General features: G+C 53.4%; 1 protein-coding gene across 5 annotated transcripts in view; it reads left to right on the top strand.

The window, feature by feature from the left end:
• Positions 1–3,311, top strand: part of UPP1 (uridine phosphorylase 1) — a 29,454-nt gene extending 26,143 nt beyond the window's left edge. For 4 of the 5 annotated variants that reach the window (XM_045494250.1, XM_045494252.1, XM_045494248.1 and 1 more), the window contains 3 exons: positions 1,860–2,069; positions 2,355–2,501; positions 3,015–3,300. In XM_045494250.1, the coding sequence (XP_045350206.1) occupies positions 1,860–2,069; positions 2,355–2,501; positions 3,015–3,172 (515 nt within the window). In that variant the 3' untranslated portion in view covers positions 3,173–3,300. Of the gene's footprint in view, positions 1–1,859; positions 2,070–2,354; positions 2,502–3,014 lie in introns of all 5 variants that reach the window. The other variant, XM_045494247.1, reaches the window with a different exon arrangement.
• The last annotated feature ends 18,146 nt before the right edge of the window (positions 3,312–21,457 follow it).

Consider the following 21,457-nt stretch of genomic DNA (forward strand, 5'->3'; position numbering starts at 1 on the left):
AGAGATGGAACCCAAAGTTAAGATAAGTGTCCTTAAGTTGCCTAAAGGGTCCCCAGGCCAACCTGAACGGGTTTTGTTTTGTCCCTGAAAGCCACAAAGAGAACAAAGAGAACAGGATGTTGTAAGAAAGCCAAGGCTGAGTTCAGAGCCAAGGCCCCTGGGGCACATTTGCTTTATAGAAGCTGATCATTCTCTGACTCAGACATTCCCGCCCTGTGCCCCTGTGCCTGGTGGGCATCTCCCTGCGGTGAACTGCCTGGGGGGCTTGGAGCCCAGAGGAGCCTGTACCGGCTGTTACTGGTCCTGCCCTGCACTTGTGGGGTTGTGACCTCTCCTGGACTGACAGCACTTCTGGAATTTAGGTTTTCTGACCAGGGGCGGAGACTGCAATAGACCCCAAATCTTCTGGGTGCATTATCCCGTTTTCTCATGTATACAGACAGATTGCTGTGTAAATACCGGTGCTTGAAGGATTATAAGTCAATGTTTAAGCTGTTCTCAGGGAAAAGTACTGGTGCCTGAGCGGTTTTGGTCTCGGCCCCGGTGCCGTCCGCCAGATGGATACCCACAGCGCGTGCACATCACACCAGCGTCTGCCAAAGACCCTAAAGATCTGAGTTTCTGAGTTCTTGCTCTGGAGGGATTTTTACAGTTGATGATCAGAGAGCGTGGTGGAACACGTGGTGTCGATTTTGAGTCCCCTAAAATAGCTCCATAAAAACAGCCACTAGAGAGCCGACCCAGACCCCAGATGATGCTGGTGACAACGCATGGTGTGGCATCTCCACGAATTCCAGCCAGCATAAGGGTGGTGGGCGGGTGCCGGGGCACCACTCGGGAAGAAGCACAGGGTCGTGAGAACAGACAGCCCCCCCTCCCCCCCTCCCCACGTAGCCAGCAGGGACTCTGAGGAAGGGGAGGGGCTCACACACCCCAGCTTGAGGGTGACTGGACATCAGGAAGGGCATGAACTCCCCAGGCTAATGAAGGAAGGAGAGCGCTGAGCACCATTCAGTTTCAACCCCAGCGTGGGACCAGCTGCAGAGAGGAGGGTCTCGATGACCAGGAGGGACCAAAACAGCACGGGAGAGAAAGTCCAGATAAACATGCAGGGGCGGAGGACATACTTTGTAATGTTTCATGAAAACAGCCACTCTGGGGGCTCTAGAACCATCCACTGGTTTCCTCCTCCTCCATTCCTAATGTTTAGGAAACCCAATTTCCCATTTGGATAAGTATCAGGAAAGGCTCGTGGTCAAATCCCACACGAAGCTATTGTAAGATCAAGGAATGAGAGCCGAGGAATGACCCTACAAATAGCAAAATACCCCAGGAAGGTGTGCCCGGAAAGCATTCGACGTGGAACCTAGTAACACGCGGATGAAAGGAGAGCAGGATCGGTTGGGAATCGGTTGTTGCCGGAGCTGGGTTGGGGACGCACAAGATTTCTTGCCTATGTTTGTAGTTCCTTGAAATATTAAATAATGAGAAAGCACGAAACTGGGACCAGTTCGGCACATTGTGGTCACCTGAGCGGTGGGGTGCCAGTTACAGAGTGGCGGCTGGAAGGCGCGGCACATCAGGCAGGGACAGGGCCCCCTGGCAATTTCTTTTTCTTTGCTCTTCACTCTTCCATATTCTCTGCCTCTATCATCAGAAAAAGAAAAGAAAAATGCTAATGTCATACCTCAGTCATCAGAAAAAGAATTTGATGCAGAAAATCTATCCTTAGCGATTTCCTCTTCGAACATTACAGGGCGTCCTGGTATTTTCTGGTGTAGATGGGTCATTTTCCTTTCTGCTCTGCGGTGCCCTCCCTGTCTGCCCCATGTGGCCACGACGTCTGCTTCTCCCTCCAGGTTTGGAGCCTGGCTCTGTGGTCGTCACCCGCCAGGCGGTGGATGCCTCCTTCAAGCCCGTGTTCGAGCAGATGGTCCTGGGGAAGCGGGTGGTTCATAGGACACACCTGGATGAGCGGCTCGCGCAGGAGCTGATGCAGTGCGGTGCAGACCTGCGGGAGTTCCCCACGGTCCTGGGGAACACCATGTGCACCTCTGACTTCTATGAAGGTGACCGGGACGGGCCTGGCCTCCCGGGGGTGGGGGCGGGGGGCTCCTGCACGGGGGAGGGTCTCCGTCACTCCTGGGCTCCTGTCTCTTCAATGTTTCCATGGCGCTCATAGCGCTCTGCTTACGAGTGGGCGGTTTGGGCTCCAGGGCGGGCAGGGCCTGGGGGGATCCAAAGTGTCCCCGTGTCCCGGCGGGAAGCACGTCGCAGGCACGCAGTAGGCGCTTACTGCGTGCAAGTGGTAAGCACACCCAAGTCAACTCTGGCACGTCTCCATGTGTCTTCAGGGCAAGGGCGTCTGGACGGTGCCCTCTGCTCCTACTCAGAGAAGGACAAGCAGGAGTACTTGGAGGCGGCCCACGCGGCCGGCATCCGCAACATTGAGATGGAGTCTTCGGTCCTGGCTGCCATGTGTGGCGCGTGCGGCCTCCAAGGTGGGTGAGCATTTGGTCACGGGGGTCCTTCCTCCAGGGCTTAGCCTCCAGGCCCCCGTCCGGGCCCTCCTCCTGCCCCCACCACCCACCAGCCCCGAGGCACGTGTGGACGGGTTGGCATCGTCCAGCCCTGTGCTCAGACACCCTTGACCGTCACACAGTCCGCTGCAGGGCCCTCAGGAGCCCCCGGGCCTCTAAGTGGGATGAGAAAGACCCACCTCGGCTCAGGTCAGGAAGCTGCCAGTGCAGCTGGGGGTTCCACCCCCGAGTTCCTCGCGTCCCCGGCAGGGTCCAGCTCTGCCTTCCAGAATCCCCGGAAGCCTGGCCTTGGAAGGCAGGATAGGGCTCCTCCCACCCCGAGCCAGTCCTGGGATTTGCTCGAGAGCTTCCTTTGGAAGTGAAGGCTGAGGGGGTTGATCCTGCGGGGACAGCAGAGGGGACGCCTCGGCCGGGGTCAGCAAGGCAAGCTGGAAACCCAGCACTTTGTGTGGATGTGGCGTTTGGTTTCTGCAGTGGCCGTGGTCTGTGTCACTCTGCTGAACCGCCTGGAAGGGGACCAGGTCAACAGTCCTCATGAGGTGCTGGTCGAGTACCAGGAGCGGCCACAGCGCCTGGTGGGTCACTTCATCAAGAAGCGCCTCGCGGCTGCTGGAAACCCCCGGGATCTCTGAAGACGCCAAGTTGCAGTTGCTATAAATAAAATCAGCACCCGGGTGCCAGGCTGGCTCAGCTCTCAGGGTCCTGAGTTTGAGCCCCACATTGGGGATGCAGATTACTGAAATAAATAATCTTTTTAAAAAATCACCTTCAAAATCTCCTTTTGTACGTCTTTGTGCTCATTTTAAATTTTGGAATTTAGGGAATTGGATTGTATTTCAGAGGCAAAGAATCCTGCATTAACGACACAAGTGGCTTTTTTTAATGTTTATTTGTTCTGAGAGAGAGAAAAAACATGAGTGGGGGAGGGACAGAGAGAGGGAGAGAGAGAATCCCAAGCAGGCTCTATGTTCAGCGCAGAGCTGGAGTGGGGCTCAAACTCCTGAACCGTGAGATCATGACCTGAGCTGAAATCAAGAGTCGGAGTGAGGCAGCCCCCGCCCGGGTCTGGTGTAGGATCAGGCAGTGCGGAAGGTCTGTGTAGATGCTGATTTTCTGAGGCAGGTTCCAGCTGTGCTTCGGGGCCAAGGGCTTTCCAGCCCCCCAAGACTCAGAGGGGACGTGAGTCTCCTAAAGCTGTGGTTAAAAATGTCCCCGTATACAGGCACCTGGGAGGCTCAATCGGTTAAGCATCCAACTTTGGCTCAGGTCATGATCTTACAGTTCATGGGTTCGAGCCCCATGTGGGGCTCTGTCCTGACAGCTGGGAGCCTGGAGCCTGCTTCGGATTCTGTGTCTCTCTCTCTCTGTCTCAAAAATAAACATTTAAAAAAATAAATAAAAAAGCCACACAGGGGCGCCTGGGTGGCGCAGTCGGTTAAGCGTCCGACTTCAGCCAGGTCACGATCTCGCGGTCCGTGAGTTCGAGCCCCGCGTCGGGCTCTGGGCTGATGGCTCAGAGCCTGGAGACTGTTTCCGATTCTGTGTCTCCCTCTCTCTCTGCCCCTCCCCCGTTCATGCTCTGTCTCTCTCTGTCCCAAAAATAAACGTTGGAAAAAAAAAAAAAAAAGCCACACAGCTGAGGTTGGACCTCAGGCCCTCATGATCCCAGGCCTTTCCCGTAACCCCACACTGTCTGTGAGAATTGACTCTCAGGGCTGTCGTTTCCAGTGACCTCTGATCCCTGACTAGCCTACTTGTTCATTCTGTGGGTGTCGGGGTCCTGGTTTGCAGCTGAAGGGCCTGACCTCACACTTGCACTTGGCCGAGGTAGAGAACAAGAACAAATCTCCCACCTGTCAGCCCATCAGCTTCTTCCCCATGACCGCAGTCGTGGTCCAGCTGAGGAACGTCCATGATCCCCCGGCTTGTACAGAAGGAGAAAGGGGCAAGGTGAAAATATTTAGCACGCAAAGCACTGGGAAAACGTTGGGTCTCAAATCCGCTCATAATACCATTAGTTAACATAACACACTACTGTTTGCCACCGCGTTCTAAGGCAGGCCCCACAGCCGGGTCTTGGGGCAGCAAGTTTCTACGTTAGGTCAAGCATCTGCTTCCTTGTCTTCGGAGCCAGGACAGTGGACAGACCCTTCCTCCCAAAGTGGCTGTGGTTCCCTGTGATGGTTAATGTCATGTGTTGACCTGGCTAGACCGTGCTGCCCTGTGTGGTGCGACAGTGTGGCTGTTGCGGTGGAAGTGTTTTGTACGTGTGGTTGACATCTACAGTCGCTTGAGTCTAAGAGGAGCAGAGTGCCCTGGATAAAATGGGTGGGCCTCATCTAATCAGTGGACAGTCTTAAGAGCAAACACTGAGGGTTCCCGGAGAAGAAGGCATTCTGCCTCAAGTCTGCAGCAGGGAACTCCTGCCTGAGCTTCCAGCCTGGGAGTCTGGCCTACAGATTTCTGGCATGCCAGTCCCCCCAGTTCTGAGAGTCTGTGTGGCCTATGCAGTGGCCAGTAGGGTGACAGCACCACATGGGCTTGGCCGTGCCTGGGGGGCCTCCCGGCTCTGCTGAGACGTGCCCACACGGGCCATCCGAGGCCTGAGGACGAGGCCCGGCCAAAGGCTGGCTGCTTTTCCTGCAGAGAATTACTAGCCTCTAGAAAGTGGGTGGGATTCCGAGGGAGCACAGGCCTCCACATTTTTGTCGGTGTTAGCAGAAAAGATCTCAGCACAGCAATTCGGCAGTGAACCTGTGGCCTGTGTGGAAGATGGCCGGCCCGCTGCTCTCTGCCGACCTGGCCACCCAGCCCTCTCTCCCCGGCCTGGCTCAGGCTGCGGCCCAGGATGTCCGGTGTCACCAGGGTGAGCTCCTTCAGTCTAGTGGTGCGATGGGCAGACTGGGCAGTTTATCTGGCAGCTATGCTTTCCAACGAGGCCGGGCCTGGGCCCCGTCCCCACAGCCAGCAGCCCGTCCTGGGACCAGGTGCCTCGCAGCCCTGGGGTCTCAGAAGGGCGCCCACCTCTGCCATCAGTGGGCACTGTCACTGCAAGCCCCCGATGAACCCGCACCGCAGCCCTGAGGCGCCTTTGCGGTCCCAGGCCTCTGGGGCGGGGCAGCCGGGATCAGAGGGGAAAAGCCTGGCTTAATCTTCTCTCACCGACTGGAAATCCCGCACACTCTTCCAACGAGGGCCCCACCAGGGGGAAGTCTCCTGTCCCCTCCCTCCTGTCCCTTCTCTTCTCTGTCACAGAGGAGAGAAAGGTGGCCGGTTCATGTTTTCATTTTCCCCTCTGTTTGGGGTGCGGAGAGTCTCAGAAACTACAGTGCACAGCCTGGTGAAGAGCCTGGCATGGTAAACACAGAAGTTTTATGCCTGGGAGGTGCCTGGGTGGCTCAGTATGTTAGACATCCGATTGCAGCTCAGGTCATGATCTCGAGGTTCATGAGTTCAAGCCCCGAGTTCGGTGAGCTCGGGCTCGGGGCTGACAGTACGAGCCTGCTCTCTCTCTCTCTCTCTCTCTCTCTCTCTCTCTGTCTCTCTCACTGCCTCTCGCTCACTAGTGCTCTCTCTCCCTCAAAAATAATAAACTTACGAGGAAAAACAAAAGAAGTTTTAGGCCTGGGCTGGGGAAAGGAGTGGTGTTAAATATTAATCAGCCTATCAAACATCAGATACTATCGTCGGATTTTCAATGACACGGTAGCTCTCTTGTCTCTGCCCACTGAGAAGCAGGTGTTCCGTTTCCCATCCCGCAGAGGAGGGAAACTGAGGCCCGGGATGGGGGTCGCCCGGGGTCACCAGGCTGTGCGGGGACACACGGCTGGTGTACTGAATTCTGCGTGGGGATGGTGGCCTGCTGGACGGGGGTCGGGGAGGGGGGTACAAGCCACCCACCAAGGGTGCCGTTTCCACACTGAGGAGGTAAAGTCACAGGTCCTGCCACTTAGGGTCCCAGAAATGGGGTGGGGGCTCACGTCCCCTGTCCCAGGACATGGCTCCTGGGGAGCACAGGGCACCAGCACCTGGTACTTGCCAAGGCGGTGGGTCAGAGGATATAGGTGGTTGTTTGGAAAGTGCCTGGGGGGTGGGGGGGAGGGGAATAAATAGAACAGAAGGTGGGAATGTGACCGTCCAGGCCCGAGGGGACGTTGTCCTGCTGTCAGATGCCTGGGCAGCGACACAGAATCACAACAGGTGTTTGTCTCATCACAAGGGCGACCAGCAGCTTAGGTGCAAGCCTTTCTGTTCAGAGAACTCGCTCCCCTCGAGCAGGCAATGCTAGTCTGTGGGCCTGGCCTTTCTCCCTTGTCCCCCTTCCCCACAGTGACCCAGCTGAGTGACCCTGCAGGGGCCCAAGCCAGGAAGTCTGGTCTGACTTCATGTGTCCAGGGGAAACGCCGCTTCTGTGTAGCCAGCAATACACGTCTATGCCAACGGGCTACCCCAGTCTCAGGGAGCTAGCGGCTAGGCACGGAATTCTTTCCAGGCAGATGTCACAATGTGGTCACAGAGGAGAAACGAAAGCTAAGGCAGGTCCCACCCACACCACCGCCTCTCGGGGCGAGTTCTTCCCGGTTGTGCAAGGGGCAGTGACAAAGAGAATTTTCAGGAAAAGATAAAATCACAAACCCCTGCAGGCATGTGCCAAAGACTGTACTTTACGGTGAGGGAACTGGGCACATGTTCTCAAAGTTTGAGAGAATGGGCAGGGTGCCCGGCTGCCTCAGTCAAAAGAGCATGAGAGTCTTGATCTCAGGGTGGTGAGTTTGAGTCCCACGTTGGGTGTAGAGACGACTTAACGTTAAAAATAAGTAAATAAAGGGTTCAGAGAATGGAAAAAGCACACACTGCTGGGAGGGAGAGCCAGGGATGTTGAAACAGATGCTTTGTGGGGCAGGGAGTGGCTGGTTTTGCTTAGGGACTGGGGACAAGTTGCTCAGATGTCTCCCGGCGGTGATGGGGAGTCATGGCCGGGGAGGCTGTGCTGCAGACAGCACGTGGTTTTCTTGCTTTCTTTTTTCTCTTTCTTAATGTTTATTTTTATTTGAGAGAGAAAAAGAGAGAGAGAGAGAGAGACAGAGAGAGAGAGACAGAGAAAGAGACAGAGAGAGCACGAGCAGGGGAGAAACACAGAGAGAGAGAGAGTGTACGAGCTGAGGAGGGGAAGAGGAAGAGAGAGAGAGAATCCCAAGCAGGCTCTGTGCAGTCAGTGCAGAGCCTGACATGGGGCTTGAGCTCATGAACCATGAGATCATGACCTGAGCTGAAATCAAGGGTCAAGGGGCACCTGGGTGGCTCAGTTGGTGAAGCATCCGACATTGGCTCAGATCATGATCTTGTGGTTCATGGGTTCGAGCCCCATGTCAGGCTCTGTGCTGATAGCTCAGAGTCTAGAGCCTGCTTTGGATTCTGTGTCTCCCTCTCTCTCTGCCCCTTCCCCACTCATGCTCTGTCTCTCTCTCTCTGTCAAAAATAAATAAACAGGGGCGCCTGGGTGGCGCAGTCGGTTGAGCGTCCGACTTCAGCCAGGTCACGATCTCACGGTCCGTGAGTTCGAGCCCCGCGTCGGGCTCTGGGCTGATGGCTCAGAGCCTGGAGCCTGTTTCCGATTCTGTGTCTCCCTCTCTCTCTGCCCCTCCCCCGTTCATGCTCTGTCTCTCTCTGTCCCAAAAATGGATGGACGTTGAAAAAAAAAAAATTAAAATAAATAAATAAATAAACAAAAAATAAAGATAAAAAGAGTCAGGGGTGCCTGGGTGGCTCAGTCAGTTAAGCATCTAACTTTGGCTCAGGTCACAATCTCATGGTCCATGGGTTTGAACCCTGTGTTGGACTCTGTGCTGACAGCTCAGAGACTGGAGCCTGCTTTGGATTCTGTGTGTCCCTCCCTCCCTCCTCTGCCTCTCTTACTCTCTCAAAAGTCGATAAATAGACTGAAAAAAAAAAAAAAGAGTCGGATGCTTAACCTACTGAGCCACCCAGGCGCCCCCTTTCTTTCTTTTTTTTTATCGCGGTAAAAGATACGTAACCTAAATATTTGTCATTTTAATCATCCATGTGGATAATTCAGTGAATTATCAGTGGTGTTACTTTTGCAGTGTTGTGCGGCCACTACCACTTTCTGCAGCCAGGATACTTTTCATCAGCCTGAACACAGCTCTGCCCATAACCACAGATTCTTTCCCTTTTCCCGCAGCCCCTGGTAACCCCGAATCCCTCTGAATTTGCCTATCCCACTCAGGAAGGTGGAATCATACCCCCTCCCCTTTTTTTTTTTTTTTTACCAGTTTGGCTTATTTCCCAGTTTTCAAGGTCCATCCACGTAATGGCGTAAGTCAAAACCTCGTTCCTTCTTAAGACGAAGTGATATTCCATGGTACGCATATACATCATTTATCTGTTTGTCCGTCGACGGGCACACCGCTAGTTTGTCTTCTGCCTACTGCAAATAAATGCTGCTGTGAACACGGTTATGCGGATGTCTGTCCCGGTCCCTGCTTTTCATTCTTTTGGAGTGTGTATCAGGAGTGTAGACAGTTGGGTCATGTAGCATTTCTACGTTTAACTCTTTGAAAAACCCCTTGGGCATCATTTTATCTCCGTGCAGGAAGCTGAGGGACAGTTGCCTTTAAGTTGACCCTCCTTTGCAGCTGGCCCTTCTCACACCCAGTCCCTTCTGGAGAAGGCAAATACTCCTTTTTTTTTGGCATTAAAAAATTTTTATTTTAAGTTTATTTATTGTTTATTTTGAGAAAGAGAAAGAGAGAGAGAGAGTGCCAGAGAGGGGCAGAAAGAGAGGGAGAGAGAGACTCCCAAGCAGGATCCGCATAGTCAGCACGGAGCCAGGTGTGGGACTCGAACTCACAAACCCTGAGATCATGAACTGAGCCAAAATCAAGATTCGGAGGCTTAACTGACTGAGTCACCCAGGCACCCCATGGCTTTAATACAGAGGGGAGCCTGGCTGGCTAATCTCCTATAGGGTGCAACTCTTGATCTCGGGGATCGTGAGTTTGAGCCCCAAGTTGGGTGTAGAGATGACTTCAAATAAAAATTTTTCTTAATACCAGGAAAGGGGAACCTAAGTGGCTCAGTCAGTTAAGCGACTGACTCTTGCTTTTGGCTCAGGTCTCGCTCTCACGGTTCGCGAGTTCCTTCGAGGCCCACATTGGGCGCTGTGCTGACAGTGTGGAGCCTGCTTGGGATCCTCTGTCCCCGTTTACCTGTTTCCCGCCCACTGGCTCTCTATCTTTCTCTCTCTCTCAAAAATAATAAATAAATATTAAAAAGTAATAGTAAAGCCTTAACAGGGTCCCTAGGAGAGGGAGAATGAAAGATCCGACCCTGGCAGGTCACAGTCATGGCTGGAGTCCCGGTGTCTGCCTGGCGGTCTGTGAACGGATTGTGCTAACGCTCTTCCAGGGGGTTGGGGCTTTAGGAAGGGGTGACGTTGACCATCAGAAGCGGCTTCAAGAACGGTACAGCCTTTCTCGCGAGGTGCTGCACCGCCACCCTGTGGACGGTTTACAGGTGTTGCGTAGCTGCCCGGCAGGGATTGTGCGGCACGGGTCCCTGCCCGCGGTGCCCAGATGGACCAGCCGCTATGTCCAGACAGATGTCACCTCCCTCGTTCCTAGAGAGGCTTGCATGGGCCTCAGCATGTCTGTGAAGGGGGCACGATAGGCCACCCCAAAACGCGCCCCTTTGGCACAAGGATTGTTGTGAGAAACTGCAGAGACCGAAGCTCTGAAAACAGAGTAGAACTTGCCCTTTTGTGAGGGAAATTTACCTGGATCAGGGAAATCGTTTGTAAGGGTGTCTCCTACCCATACTCGAAGAAAACCTGGAGCCCGGATGCATCCCTGGGAACTGAGAGGGGCCATCTGCCAGTCTGACTTTGCATCAGGCAGATCCCTGGTCCCGTGGAGGACGAGGGAACAAGGGAGCCCCAGTACCCTCCCCAGGCTGTAGGGAGATGGCCAGGGGACCAGCTGAAGCCCCCCAACTTTGATGGGGAGGAGCCTGCGGATTTCCCGTGTGGACATGGGAACTCACAGAAGTTGGGGGGCTTGCATGGGACTTTGATGAGGCAGTGTGCTGTCCCCACAAAGGGCGTTGAGCTGGGTTCATGAGGGGTGGGGAGAGAGGGTCACATCCCCTGTAAAATGCGGGACTGTGTTTATTGCTGCTGCTGCTGGTTGAGGGTCAACTGTGGGCAAGTCTGTTTGCAAATGCTCCAACCTGTCTGTGATGTGATGTCCCTTTTCCTCCAAGTTTGCTTTATTAGACTTTGGACAACTACAAATTCTCTGTATTTCAGTCCCCCCCACCGTCCCAGAATCATGTATGTGTATATACACGTCTGTGCTTATCATACATTGTACTGATATAAAGAACGTGTAATGTACAATTTAGAAATAATAACAAAATGTGCAATCATCTTTATTGTAAGTTTCTGGTTCTCGCAGAATGCTTTTACTGATTTTTGCTGAAATCTTAGCCACCCACAGCTGCAATGCAACTGTGACTTGACAGATAGACTTGCCGTCTAATCTGCAAACTTCCTCAATACACTTATTATTGTTAAATCTAATGTGCAATCTGCTGGGAAATGACTTAAAATTTTTTTTTTAATGTTTGTTTATTTTTGAGAGACAAAGTGTGTGTGTGCACGCAAGCAGGGGAGGGGCAGAGAGAGAGACACACACAGAATCCGAAGCAGACTCCAGGCTCTGAGCTGACTGCCAGCATAGAGCCTGATGTGGGGCTCAAATTCATGAGCCATGAGATCATGACCTGAGCGGAAGTCAGACATTTAACCGACTGAGCCACCTAGGTGCCCCATGACTTTTTTTTAAAAGTAGGCTTCATGCCCAGTGCGGAGCCCAACGCAGGGCTTGAACTCACGGCCCTGAGATCAAGATTTAAACTCATAACCCTGAGATCAAGACCTGGGTTGAGATCAAGAGTTGGCCGCTTAACTGAGTCACCCAGGTGCCCCCATTTCGAATTCCAATTTACACCAATTAACGGAAACCTCCTCCATCATCAGCATATTGGAACTCTACTCGCCCATCAATACATGAGCCGTTTCAATGCCAGATGGATGATAGTCTTCAAATATTTGAAGAGCATTTAAAAATTTTTTTTTAATGTTTATTTATTTTTGACAGAGAGAGAGAGAGAGAGAGAGACAGAGCATGAGCGGGGGAGGGGCAGAGAGGGAGACACAGAATCCCAAGCAGACTCCAGGCTCCGAGCCGTCAGCACAGAGCCCGATGCGGGGCTCTAACAGACCACGAGATCATGACCTGAGCCGGAGTTGGACGCTCAACCGACTGAGCCACCCAGGTGCCCCTGAAGAGTATTTTCTCAAGCTTGTATGTTACTCACAAGGTAACAGCTACTGACACGACAGGCTTTGACGTTTAATCTGTACTGTTACATTTCCCTACCATTTTTTTAAGTCTAGAAAATCAACAATACGGTGTTTGCCAGTTTCCACGGTGCAGACCCTCCTGCCACGTTGGATTAGAAGCCATCAGCATCGGTCGCTGGGATTTGGGATGAAGCGCGGTGTCATATGTATGTTGTACAGATTCAATGGGTATAAAAGTCCGTTTATATTTTACATAAAATAAAAGCAGTAAAATGCAGTAAGATAATTGCAAAGTGATGAGTTTGGGGCATTTGTCCCTTTTGTTTTTCCCATAATTTATTGAATGGTCAGGCAATTCCATTTTTAAGAATGGTATTAACAACCGGGTGGTAAAATTTTTGACAATTTAACAATCAGCTTATATCAACTTTTATCATAAGCTTAGCAGAGGCAAAGGATGCCATTCCTGGGATGTCTATTGTACCTTTGCTTGATTCCTGTTTTTTTAAAGTAATCTCTATGCCCAAGCTGGGGCTTGAACTCGTGACTCCGAGATCAAGAGTTGTGATCTCCCCTGACTGAGCCAGTCAGGTGCCGCTGTTGTACCTTTGCTTTAAATATATCCCATCAGGCCTCAGAGCTGAACATTCAGTCCATTCAATTTTCAGGTGTGTGTCATATGCTCCAAATGACAAAACCCATCGTTATCGCCAAGTCAGTCACAATAGACTTCCTGTAAGGAAAAAAGGAAGGTTCTTTTCAAATCTATTCACATTTGCATTTGAATAGAAATCCGATGCAAATTATATTCGAATAAACGTGGCATATCATGGCTGCCGTTCTGAATGCTTACGTGGAGATGACAGGTAGATGGCCCACGGGCACAGGTGCACAGGCACTAAGCCTCACCAACCCTTGTCACCTGGAGGAACTCACATACTCTTGCTTCCCATTTCTTCCTCAAATCCTCTTGGCCCAGGAGTCTCCGGATTCTCCCTGAGGAGCCCTTACACTTTCTCCCTGTGCCGCTAGGCTAGGTTTGGCTCTGGACGCTCTTACACCCAAGGGCCATGTGTCCTTGTAACGCCAGGACGGCTACGTGATGCCTTTTCTCTGGTTGAGTGAGAGACACATCTTCATGAACCCCAGAGATACGTGCACCCCGGTGGATGATGGCAGCTCGGAGGGCATGGGCCACACTGTGTCTTCAGACTGCTGCCCCTCTCTCTTGTTCTTAGTGGATTGCTGTGGCTCCCGGGGCCCCATGGATGGCCCAGTCCTTCCCTGCAGAGAGTCTGGCCTCACCTGCAGGGAAAGAGCTTATGCTCAAACCACAGGGCTGGGTGTGAACAGCCTGGCAGCACTCTGGCACAGGTGGGAGAGGTCATGGATGGCTTTGAGAGCAAGAAGACGCACGCCCTCCCCTTCTGGTTTGCTACCTAATGGCCACGTTGTCTTTCTTTCTGTACCTCTCTCCCTCCCTGCTTCCTTCTTCCCTCCCTCCCCCTTCCCCCCCCCCTTGTTTTTAAGTGAGCTCTAAACCCAATGTGGGGCTTGAACTCATGACCTTAAGATCAATAGTCACATGCTCTACTTGACAGAGCCAGCCAGGCGCCCTCCTGCCTTCCTCCCTCCCTCCCTCCCGCCCTTCCTTTTTGTATTAAACCACAATGTATCTTTGTGATATACCTTTACAACAGTTAAGAATGGGTAAATTATCCTGTAAAATGCCTCTAAAATGAATTGTCTGTTTGAAAATTGCTAAACATTCTTTGAACTGTAGTCTAGCAAACATTTTGCAAAACTGGAAGGGTTTTTCTCATTTGGTAACATAATGAAGCCAAAAGAGAGGCGCCTGGGTGGCCCAGTCTGACTTTTTAAGCGTCTGACTTTGGCTCAGGTCATGATCTCATGGTTCGCTGGCTAGAGCCCTACGTCAGGCTGAGCTAACAGTGCCAAGCCCGCTTGGGACTCTTCCTCTCTCTCTGTCCCTCCCCTGCTTGAGCTGTCTCTCAAAATAAAGAAATAAACTTTAAAAAAAAAACAAAACAACAAAACCCGTCGGTCGCCCACTGGACTGAGCCACGCAGGAGGCCCTCCACCTATCTGCGGGCTGTGCCTCCAGTGTTAATTCAGTTCTCAAGCGCTTTGCACTGCTTTTCCGGTCCGTTCCACCCGTGTGCCACCCAGGGTCCAGCCGGGGCCGCGCAGTGTCTGGATCGTGTCCACTCCCTGCACGCGTAGCTCAGAGGGACCCAGGATTTCTTACGTGCATTGTAAGGATCTCCTTCTCCCGCCCGCTGCTCTGGGATGTCGCGCACAGAGCGGTTTCCAGCTCAGTGTCTCCTGGTGCGCCTGGCAGGAGCAGGCGGGGTGTGGCATGTCCCTAAGCAGCCGCACACTTCCTGCAGCAGACGACCCAGCCTGTGGGTCACTCACCTGCGGGGTCCCTGAGGCAGGGTGGCCGGGGCACGAGCTCCATACCGTAGGGTCCCTGGCTAGAAGTTTCCGTTCTGTGGTTTTACCCATCTGTGTTTGTTCACACTTCCAGGATGTGGGCTCCCTAAACTCTCAGTCCCGCAGGCCTGGCGGAACTCCCCGCCCCCCCTCACCGCCACACGGGTCACCGTTAGGGTGATTTCTCTACCCATCTGTCTGCTCTTATCTACCCTAGGTCCTGGCTTGCTTTTATTTATTTGTTTATTTATTTATTTATTTATTTATTTATTTATTTATATTTTGAGAGACAGACAGTGTGAGCGGGGGAGGGGCAGAGAGAGAGGGAGACACAGAATCCGAAGCAGGCTCTGGGCTCCGAGCTGTCAGCACAGAGCCTGACGATATGGTGAGAGCATGACCTGAGCGGAACCCAAGAGACACTTAAGCAACTGTGCCATCCAGGAGCCCTGTTCTGGCTTTTAAGTGAAAAGGTCATGGTCCCAACAGAAGGTAGACTATTTTGGAGGAATATTCATAGAATTTTGGTTGCTTTCTGTTTCCAGGAGCTTGGATAAAGTTGTGCGATGGGATTACTGGGGGGAAGACAGGGAAAGCTCTTCGGGAGGCCCCTTCCCCCCCCCCCCCCCCAGTCACCCTGTCTCCCCTTGCCTTGACATCTCCAGCAGGAGTTTCCTGGTGGCCCGCTGCTGCCTGAAGCCTGGGAGGCAGCTTCACGACAGGAGAGTGGCAGAGACGCTTAGTGGGGCCTGATAGCCAAGGGTGTCACCCAGTGTGGGCGACAGAGAGGAGAGCAGCAACACTTTCGCGGTGCTTCCAAGATGCTGGAAGTTAGGGAGGGACAGGGCCGAGGCCAGGACTCAGGATACAGCCACAGGGGCTGGAGGGGGGCATGGGGTCGTGGGTGGAGTGGGGACGAGAGACCACACTGGAATGCAGGCACCACAGCAGTACGACCTAGACGCAGTGGTGCCAAGGCCTGTGGGTGGTCCTCATTGGGAATGCCCAGGGAAATGGGGGGTGGGGCGGGGGTCCCTCTGGGGAATGTGATGGGGAGGCTCGGGGGTCCTCACAGGTAATAAGGCGAGGGAGGAGGGCACAGCAGGCACGGATCTGGGAGCCGGCCATGCGCACCGGAACCGGAGCCCTGAACCTGCCCAGGGTCGCCCAGGGAGCAGGTGCACCGGCACAGGCAAAGCGCAGGGAGACTGCGCTGGGCACCGTGAGGTCCTAGAGACGGGAAGACGCGCAGGACCGGGGGGAGGGGGGGGGCGGAAGCCGGGAAGGACGGGCAGGGAGGCGGAAGGAGAGGTGAGGGAGCTCCGGTAAGGGGAGCGCACGGCTCCGGCCAGGGGAGCGCACGGCTCCGGCCTCGGGCTTGGAAGAGCACGGGGTTCGCGGAGCCAAGGTGGCCTGAGCGCGAGGACGGAGCCCGCCTGCGGAGGGTCTAGGACCGAGGCAGGCAGGGCTGAGGGGGTGTGGGTACCAATGAACAAGGTCAGGCGCAGTAGCCGAGGGCTTGGTACGCGGTGGCGGCAGCGATGCTCGCTCCCGTGCGTGCGCGTGAATGTGCACGCGCGCGCGCTCACGGCCACGACCCCTCTGCCGGCGGCGGGGCACGGAGCCTCGTGGGGCTGCCGGAGAGTCGGAACAGGGCCGGGATGGACTGCGTGCAAGCTTCCTCAGGCTGCCTCTCCCCTCCCAGGGAAGCGCGGAGCCTCCGTGTGTGCACCCGGAGAATGGCCCATCACACCTGCCCCCTGCCTCCTGCCTCCTTTGCAGGTTTGTGAGCACCCCAGGGGATGCATGCAGACGTATTCTGGAAATCCCAAGACTCGGGACACACAAGACCGGTGACACAGAAACGACCGACTTGTTCCCTCCCACTTGGGAGGCTCTCCTTATTTCCAGCCCTTTACCGCCCTCACCCGGACACTGGGAGAGCGGTGATCCTGGGTCTGTTGCCACTTTGGATTTCGATTTGGAGTTCGTTCTGTTGTGCTGTGCTGCCCTCTGCTCCCTAATTGGAATTAGACTCTCTGGCCTCAGTGTAAACAGAAATTGCCTTTCACGGTTTCACCTGGAGAAATGCCACCCAAGGCCAACTGATGGAGGTCTCCGGTTGGCCAGAGAGGACTAAGAGGAGAATTCTGCTCAGTGCCCTGAGATTTGAGGTCATAGGTCTGGGCAACTTTTTCGTCAATATTGTTGGTAGATTTCTGAGGATTTCTTGTTAATTTTCTTAGGTCACTGGACACCAGATAACGTTAGAAGGTGAAAACCACATGTTCCTATCAATTTATTGTCTTTTGAACAAATCTCCTTAAGATACAGGGTGGACTGGTTTTCCATTAGGGCAAGAAGAGAAACTAATTCAGATTCATGAGAAATAATTGAAATTAGCAAGATAGAATTTTGATACCAGAGAGAAGTAAGTCATTTAAATTACCCACAAAGTTATTATTTTTTTAAGGTTTAGAAATTACAATTAAATAAGAAACAATGGGGGTTATGAAAGTTCTTGAAACGAGGAAACTTTCTAATTGCAGCTTGTCCCTAATTTTAATCAAGCTTTTTCAGGGACACAAAGAGGCAATTTTACCTGAAAGTCCTGAATCATTTACATTAGAACTTTCAAGCTGCATTACCATAACCTTTCAAAGGGACCAGCCAACTGTGTGTATGATAATCTCCTACATTCAAGTTCAGGTGCAGTCAGCAGTGTTGGACTGGAGCCAGCTGGGAAAGAGGTGGGGGTGGTTTTCAGCCCTCCGTCCTTCTTGCCCTTTCTGTTCTGGACTCAGCCCTCCTTCCCTGGCTTCCTATCCACCCGGACAAGAAATCAAACCTTAATTCGAAAGATCATGCTGAGTGGTGGTGGGTTGAAGGGCTGGGGGCTGGGGACAGAGTGGCAAAGAGCAGCCACTGGGGGCAAGTGTAACCACTGAGAAGACCAAGCATCATTTTTAAAAAATGTTTATTTATTTATTTTAAGAGAGAGAGAGATACAGAGTGAGCAGGGGAGGGACAGAGAGAGAGAGAGAGAGAGAGAGAGAGAATCCCAAGCAGGCTCTACACCGTTAGTGTGGAACCTGACATGGTGATGGAACTGACAAACTGTGAGATCATGACCCGAGCTGAAATCAGGTGGCGCTTAACCGACTGAGCCCCCCAGGTGCCCCGCAGGCATCATTTTTATAAACCAATATGAAAGGTCTTACAACAAAGGGCCGGTGGATATGTCATTGGGGTCTGCAGTGATTAGCGCCTGTGGCCACGGCCTGCCCCTGCACGGCCCATTCATGACACTGTGTCAACACGGTGTGCCTAGTTCTCCTCTGGGGAACCTTCAACCTGAGAAATAACCAGGGAGTTTCATTCTCAGGATCCTTTGTATAACAAAGACCTTTCTGGCAACCTGTGACTTCCTCGGTGTATTCCAGGGTCAGAGAATCTCCTGGATCTGGGTAAGGTGCAAGCATTGACCTTGAAGTCCTGAGCTAGCCTCCTCACCTGCAGGTACACAGAGGCAAATTCAGCTCCCAGCCCCACCCTGCTCTGCAAACCCTCTGTATTCATTTCCTGGGGTGGCTGGAACAAGACACCCCAGGCTGGGGGGCTCGCGGTGATGGACACTGGAAATCCAAGATCGAGATGTGGGCCAGGCTGGCTTCTTCCTGGAGTGTAGATGGCTGCCTCCTCGCTGTGTCCCCATGGACTTTCCTCTGAGCACGCATGTAAAGGAAGGTGCCCCTTCCTCACCTTAGAAGGATGTCAGTCCTACAGATCAACTCCCCCTGCCCCCGCCCCAGCCCAGGACTGCATTCACTTTAATTACCTCCCAGGAGGCCCCATCCCCAAATACAGTCACACTGGATTTTAGGGCTTCAACATGGGAATTTGGGGTGCACAATTGAGTCCATAACTTTTTATTCCTCGACTCTCCTTATGATGCAGGTTTCATGGCAAACTTCCCATTTCCTGATGACTCTTGGAGCTGCTCTTGTGCGTTGTAAGAAGAGGGGCTGATGAGCCTGGTCTCTCGGTTCTCCCCTCTATTTTTTTTTTTTTTTATTAAAAAAAATTTTTTTTCAACGTTTATTTATTTTTGGGACAGAGAGAGACAGAGCATGAACGGGGGAGGGGCAGAGAGAGAGGGAGACACAGAATCGGAAACAGGCTCCAGGCTCTGAGCCCTCAGCCCAGAGCCTGACGCGGGGCTCGAACTCACGGACCGCGAGATCGTGACCTGGCTGAAGTCGGACACTTAACCGACTGCGCCACCCAGGCGCCCCACCCCTCTATTTTTTTTAAAAGCTCTATTTATTTAAGTAATCTCTACACCCCACGTGGGACTTGAACTCAAGACCCCAAGATCAAGAGTAGCACGTTCTTCTGACCGAGCCAGCCAGGTGCCCCACGGTTTTTCCCTCTGATTGTGACATTTGAAACTTTATGCTTCCGTCTGTGGGTCTTGTCCACTGAATGGAGGGAGGTGGGACAGGTGGCCGTCCGGGCAACGGGCTGGCATCAGGCTGTGGGCAAGAACTCAGTGGACCTTGGCAAAGGGGACTCTGGGAGCAGGCAGCATGGGCAGGACCCCCGAGCAGCCACTTCTGAGACTCCCGTTTCTGCCAGGAGCTGGGTTGGGTGCTTTCTCGTGGTTCAGCTGTGGTGGTCACTTCATGTGTTGATTGGAACCCTAAGGCCATGGCCTGCCCGAGTCACGCAGCTGAGGAACCACAGCCAGGCTGGGAATTCCTGCTTGGCTGATTTCAGCACCAGAATTTCCCTTGGAAATCCAGCCAGTGCCGGGCACCCCCATCCTTGTAACCGAATCAAAGTGAGTTTGCTCCTTGGTGAGTCACAAACTGCACCGGGCTGCGTTGTCACAAGAGGAATACTGTTATTTGCAGCAAATGAGGAGACTGCGGGGAGTGGCTTCCAAAGCCACGAGTCCCCCCGAGTGAGGGCAGATGGGTTCCTTTTGTTAATGGTTAGATGAATATTTGTCCCCTACAGCCGCCCACGCATGCGCCTCGTGTGCGTGAGATCATAACCTGAGCCGAAATCAAGAGTCAGATGTTTAACCGACTGAGCCCCCCAGGCACCCCTAGCCACTTGTGCCTCCTCAGTGAAAGAGAGAGAGAGAGGAGAGGGAAAGAGAGAGAGCGGGAGACACTCTCTTCCCCATGACGACAAGCTGGGCTCAAACCGGGTGCAGTCATTGCCCTGGGAGCTGGTTTTATGGAGCACTGGGCAGGCTCCCTATCTGTCAGGGTCAATGAAGATAATAGAAATCAGGCTGAGCAATAAAGAGAGAGGACATTTAATGTGGGGAACTCATGCACGCGTCAGAAGAGCTGGGCTGGTGGCAGCAGGAAGCCGATGTGTCCCAGGCTGGCAGGGGCGGGATTGTTGGAGCGCCATCGCCCCCAACACCTATAGGAGCCACCGCCCCAGCAGGGAGGGGGAGTCAGGAAGGGGAAGGAGGGGGGCGAGCTTCCAGAGAGAACTCTGCACTCTGGCTGCTGTATCCTGCAAATGCCCTCACCGTGGCTCAGCACAGGGACATTTGTCTCCTGCCCACGGAGCATCCTTGTTCAAGGGGCTTCTCCACCCACGTGTGGGGGCCCAGGGTCCAGGCTCCAGGCTCCTTCCATCTTTTGGAAAGATGGAAGTGGAAAGAGAAGTGCCAATGCCCCCACTGGGGAGGTCCTGTGGGGACCCCGCCTCTTAGCAGCTACTCAACTCTGTGCAAGGGGGTGCCGTGCAGGACAGTGACTGTCCCTGCGTCACCTAATTCCCTAGTTCATGGAACTAAAGCTTACTCTTCATCCTCCCGTCCCCAAACCAACCCTCTTTTACTGCCATTATATTATTATCAACACCTTACAGCTTCTTCAGGGCTCTTTGGGATCCAAGGGAAGGGAAGGGATGGAGGTGGGTGGGTCAGTGGGTCAGAGCCATGGCTGTGTTGTTGGTTCACACCCTCGGGAGCGTCCCGGAAACCTGCCTGTGCACGGAGGGCACAGAGAGACAGACAGACAGACAACTGCAGCAGCTACTTCAGATGGGTGGGTAGCAGGTGTCTGGAGCGAGGGGGCATACACCCGAGGCTCGTCGTGGGTGCTGCAAGGTGGAGAGGTCTCCACTCTTCCCCCAAATCTTAGAGCTTCTAAAGAGGCCTTAGGGGAGCTCAGTCAGTCCCGTGCACCTTACAGATGGTGTCAGCACCAAGTCACTGGGGGCTGAGTCCTGGGGGCAGCGTCTGGGAGCTGGGGGGGCGGGGGGATGGATGGGGAGGCTGGTGGGGAGGAGTTTCCAGACGCCAGAGTCCAGCTCCCCTGGGTCAGCCGGGGGTCACGTCCTCCGGATGACCTCCTCCAACTAGCTGGGGGTCAGGCCGTAACCTCTGTGTGCACCTGTGTGTGGCCCACCCCGTGTTTTCGAAGAGCAAGAAGGGCAGGAGTGGACCGCATGAGCCTATCCCAGAAGGTAAGATAAGCCTGAGCCGCTGGGGAGGAGACCTTGGCTGCGGCTCCTTTACAAAGCAGGTGAGAGCACCGGGAAGAGTGAACGTGGTCAGGACTGTCGGGCTCCAAGTGCAGACCCGTCCGGGGCGCCGTGTGGTGAGGCTGTTGTGAGCCTGCCTGTGAGCTGGCAAGAGACGGGTGCTGAAATTGACTTAAAAAATCCTTTCTCGGGGCGCCTGGGGGCTCATTTGTTGGGCGTCGGACGTTGGCTCAGGTCATGATCTCATGGTTCATGGGTTTGAGCCCCACGTCGGGGTCTCTGCTGTCAGCACAGAACCTGCCTGGGATCCTCTGTCTCCCTCTCTTTCTGCCCCTCCCCCACTCGTGCGTGTGCTTTCTCAAAAAATAAAAATAAAAAAATAAAAAAATAAAATGATGTTCTTTTAAAAAAATAGGCTTCTGGGATAATTGAGTCAATCCCTTTGCTGAAGCCTGCACCCCTGTTTCCTGTTGCAAAAGCCACTGATGGAGCGTTCTCAGCTTGTGAAAATTGCTTTATGAAACGGAGGACCACAAGAGTCGGCTTGCCTCTCACCCTT

Source organism: Leopardus geoffroyi, chromosome A2 (genome assembly GCF_018350155.1).
Source record: "Leopardus geoffroyi isolate Oge1 chromosome A2, O.geoffroyi_Oge1_pat1.0, whole genome shotgun sequence".
Classification (NCBI taxonomy): domain Eukaryota; kingdom Metazoa; phylum Chordata; class Mammalia; order Carnivora; family Felidae; genus Leopardus; species Leopardus geoffroyi.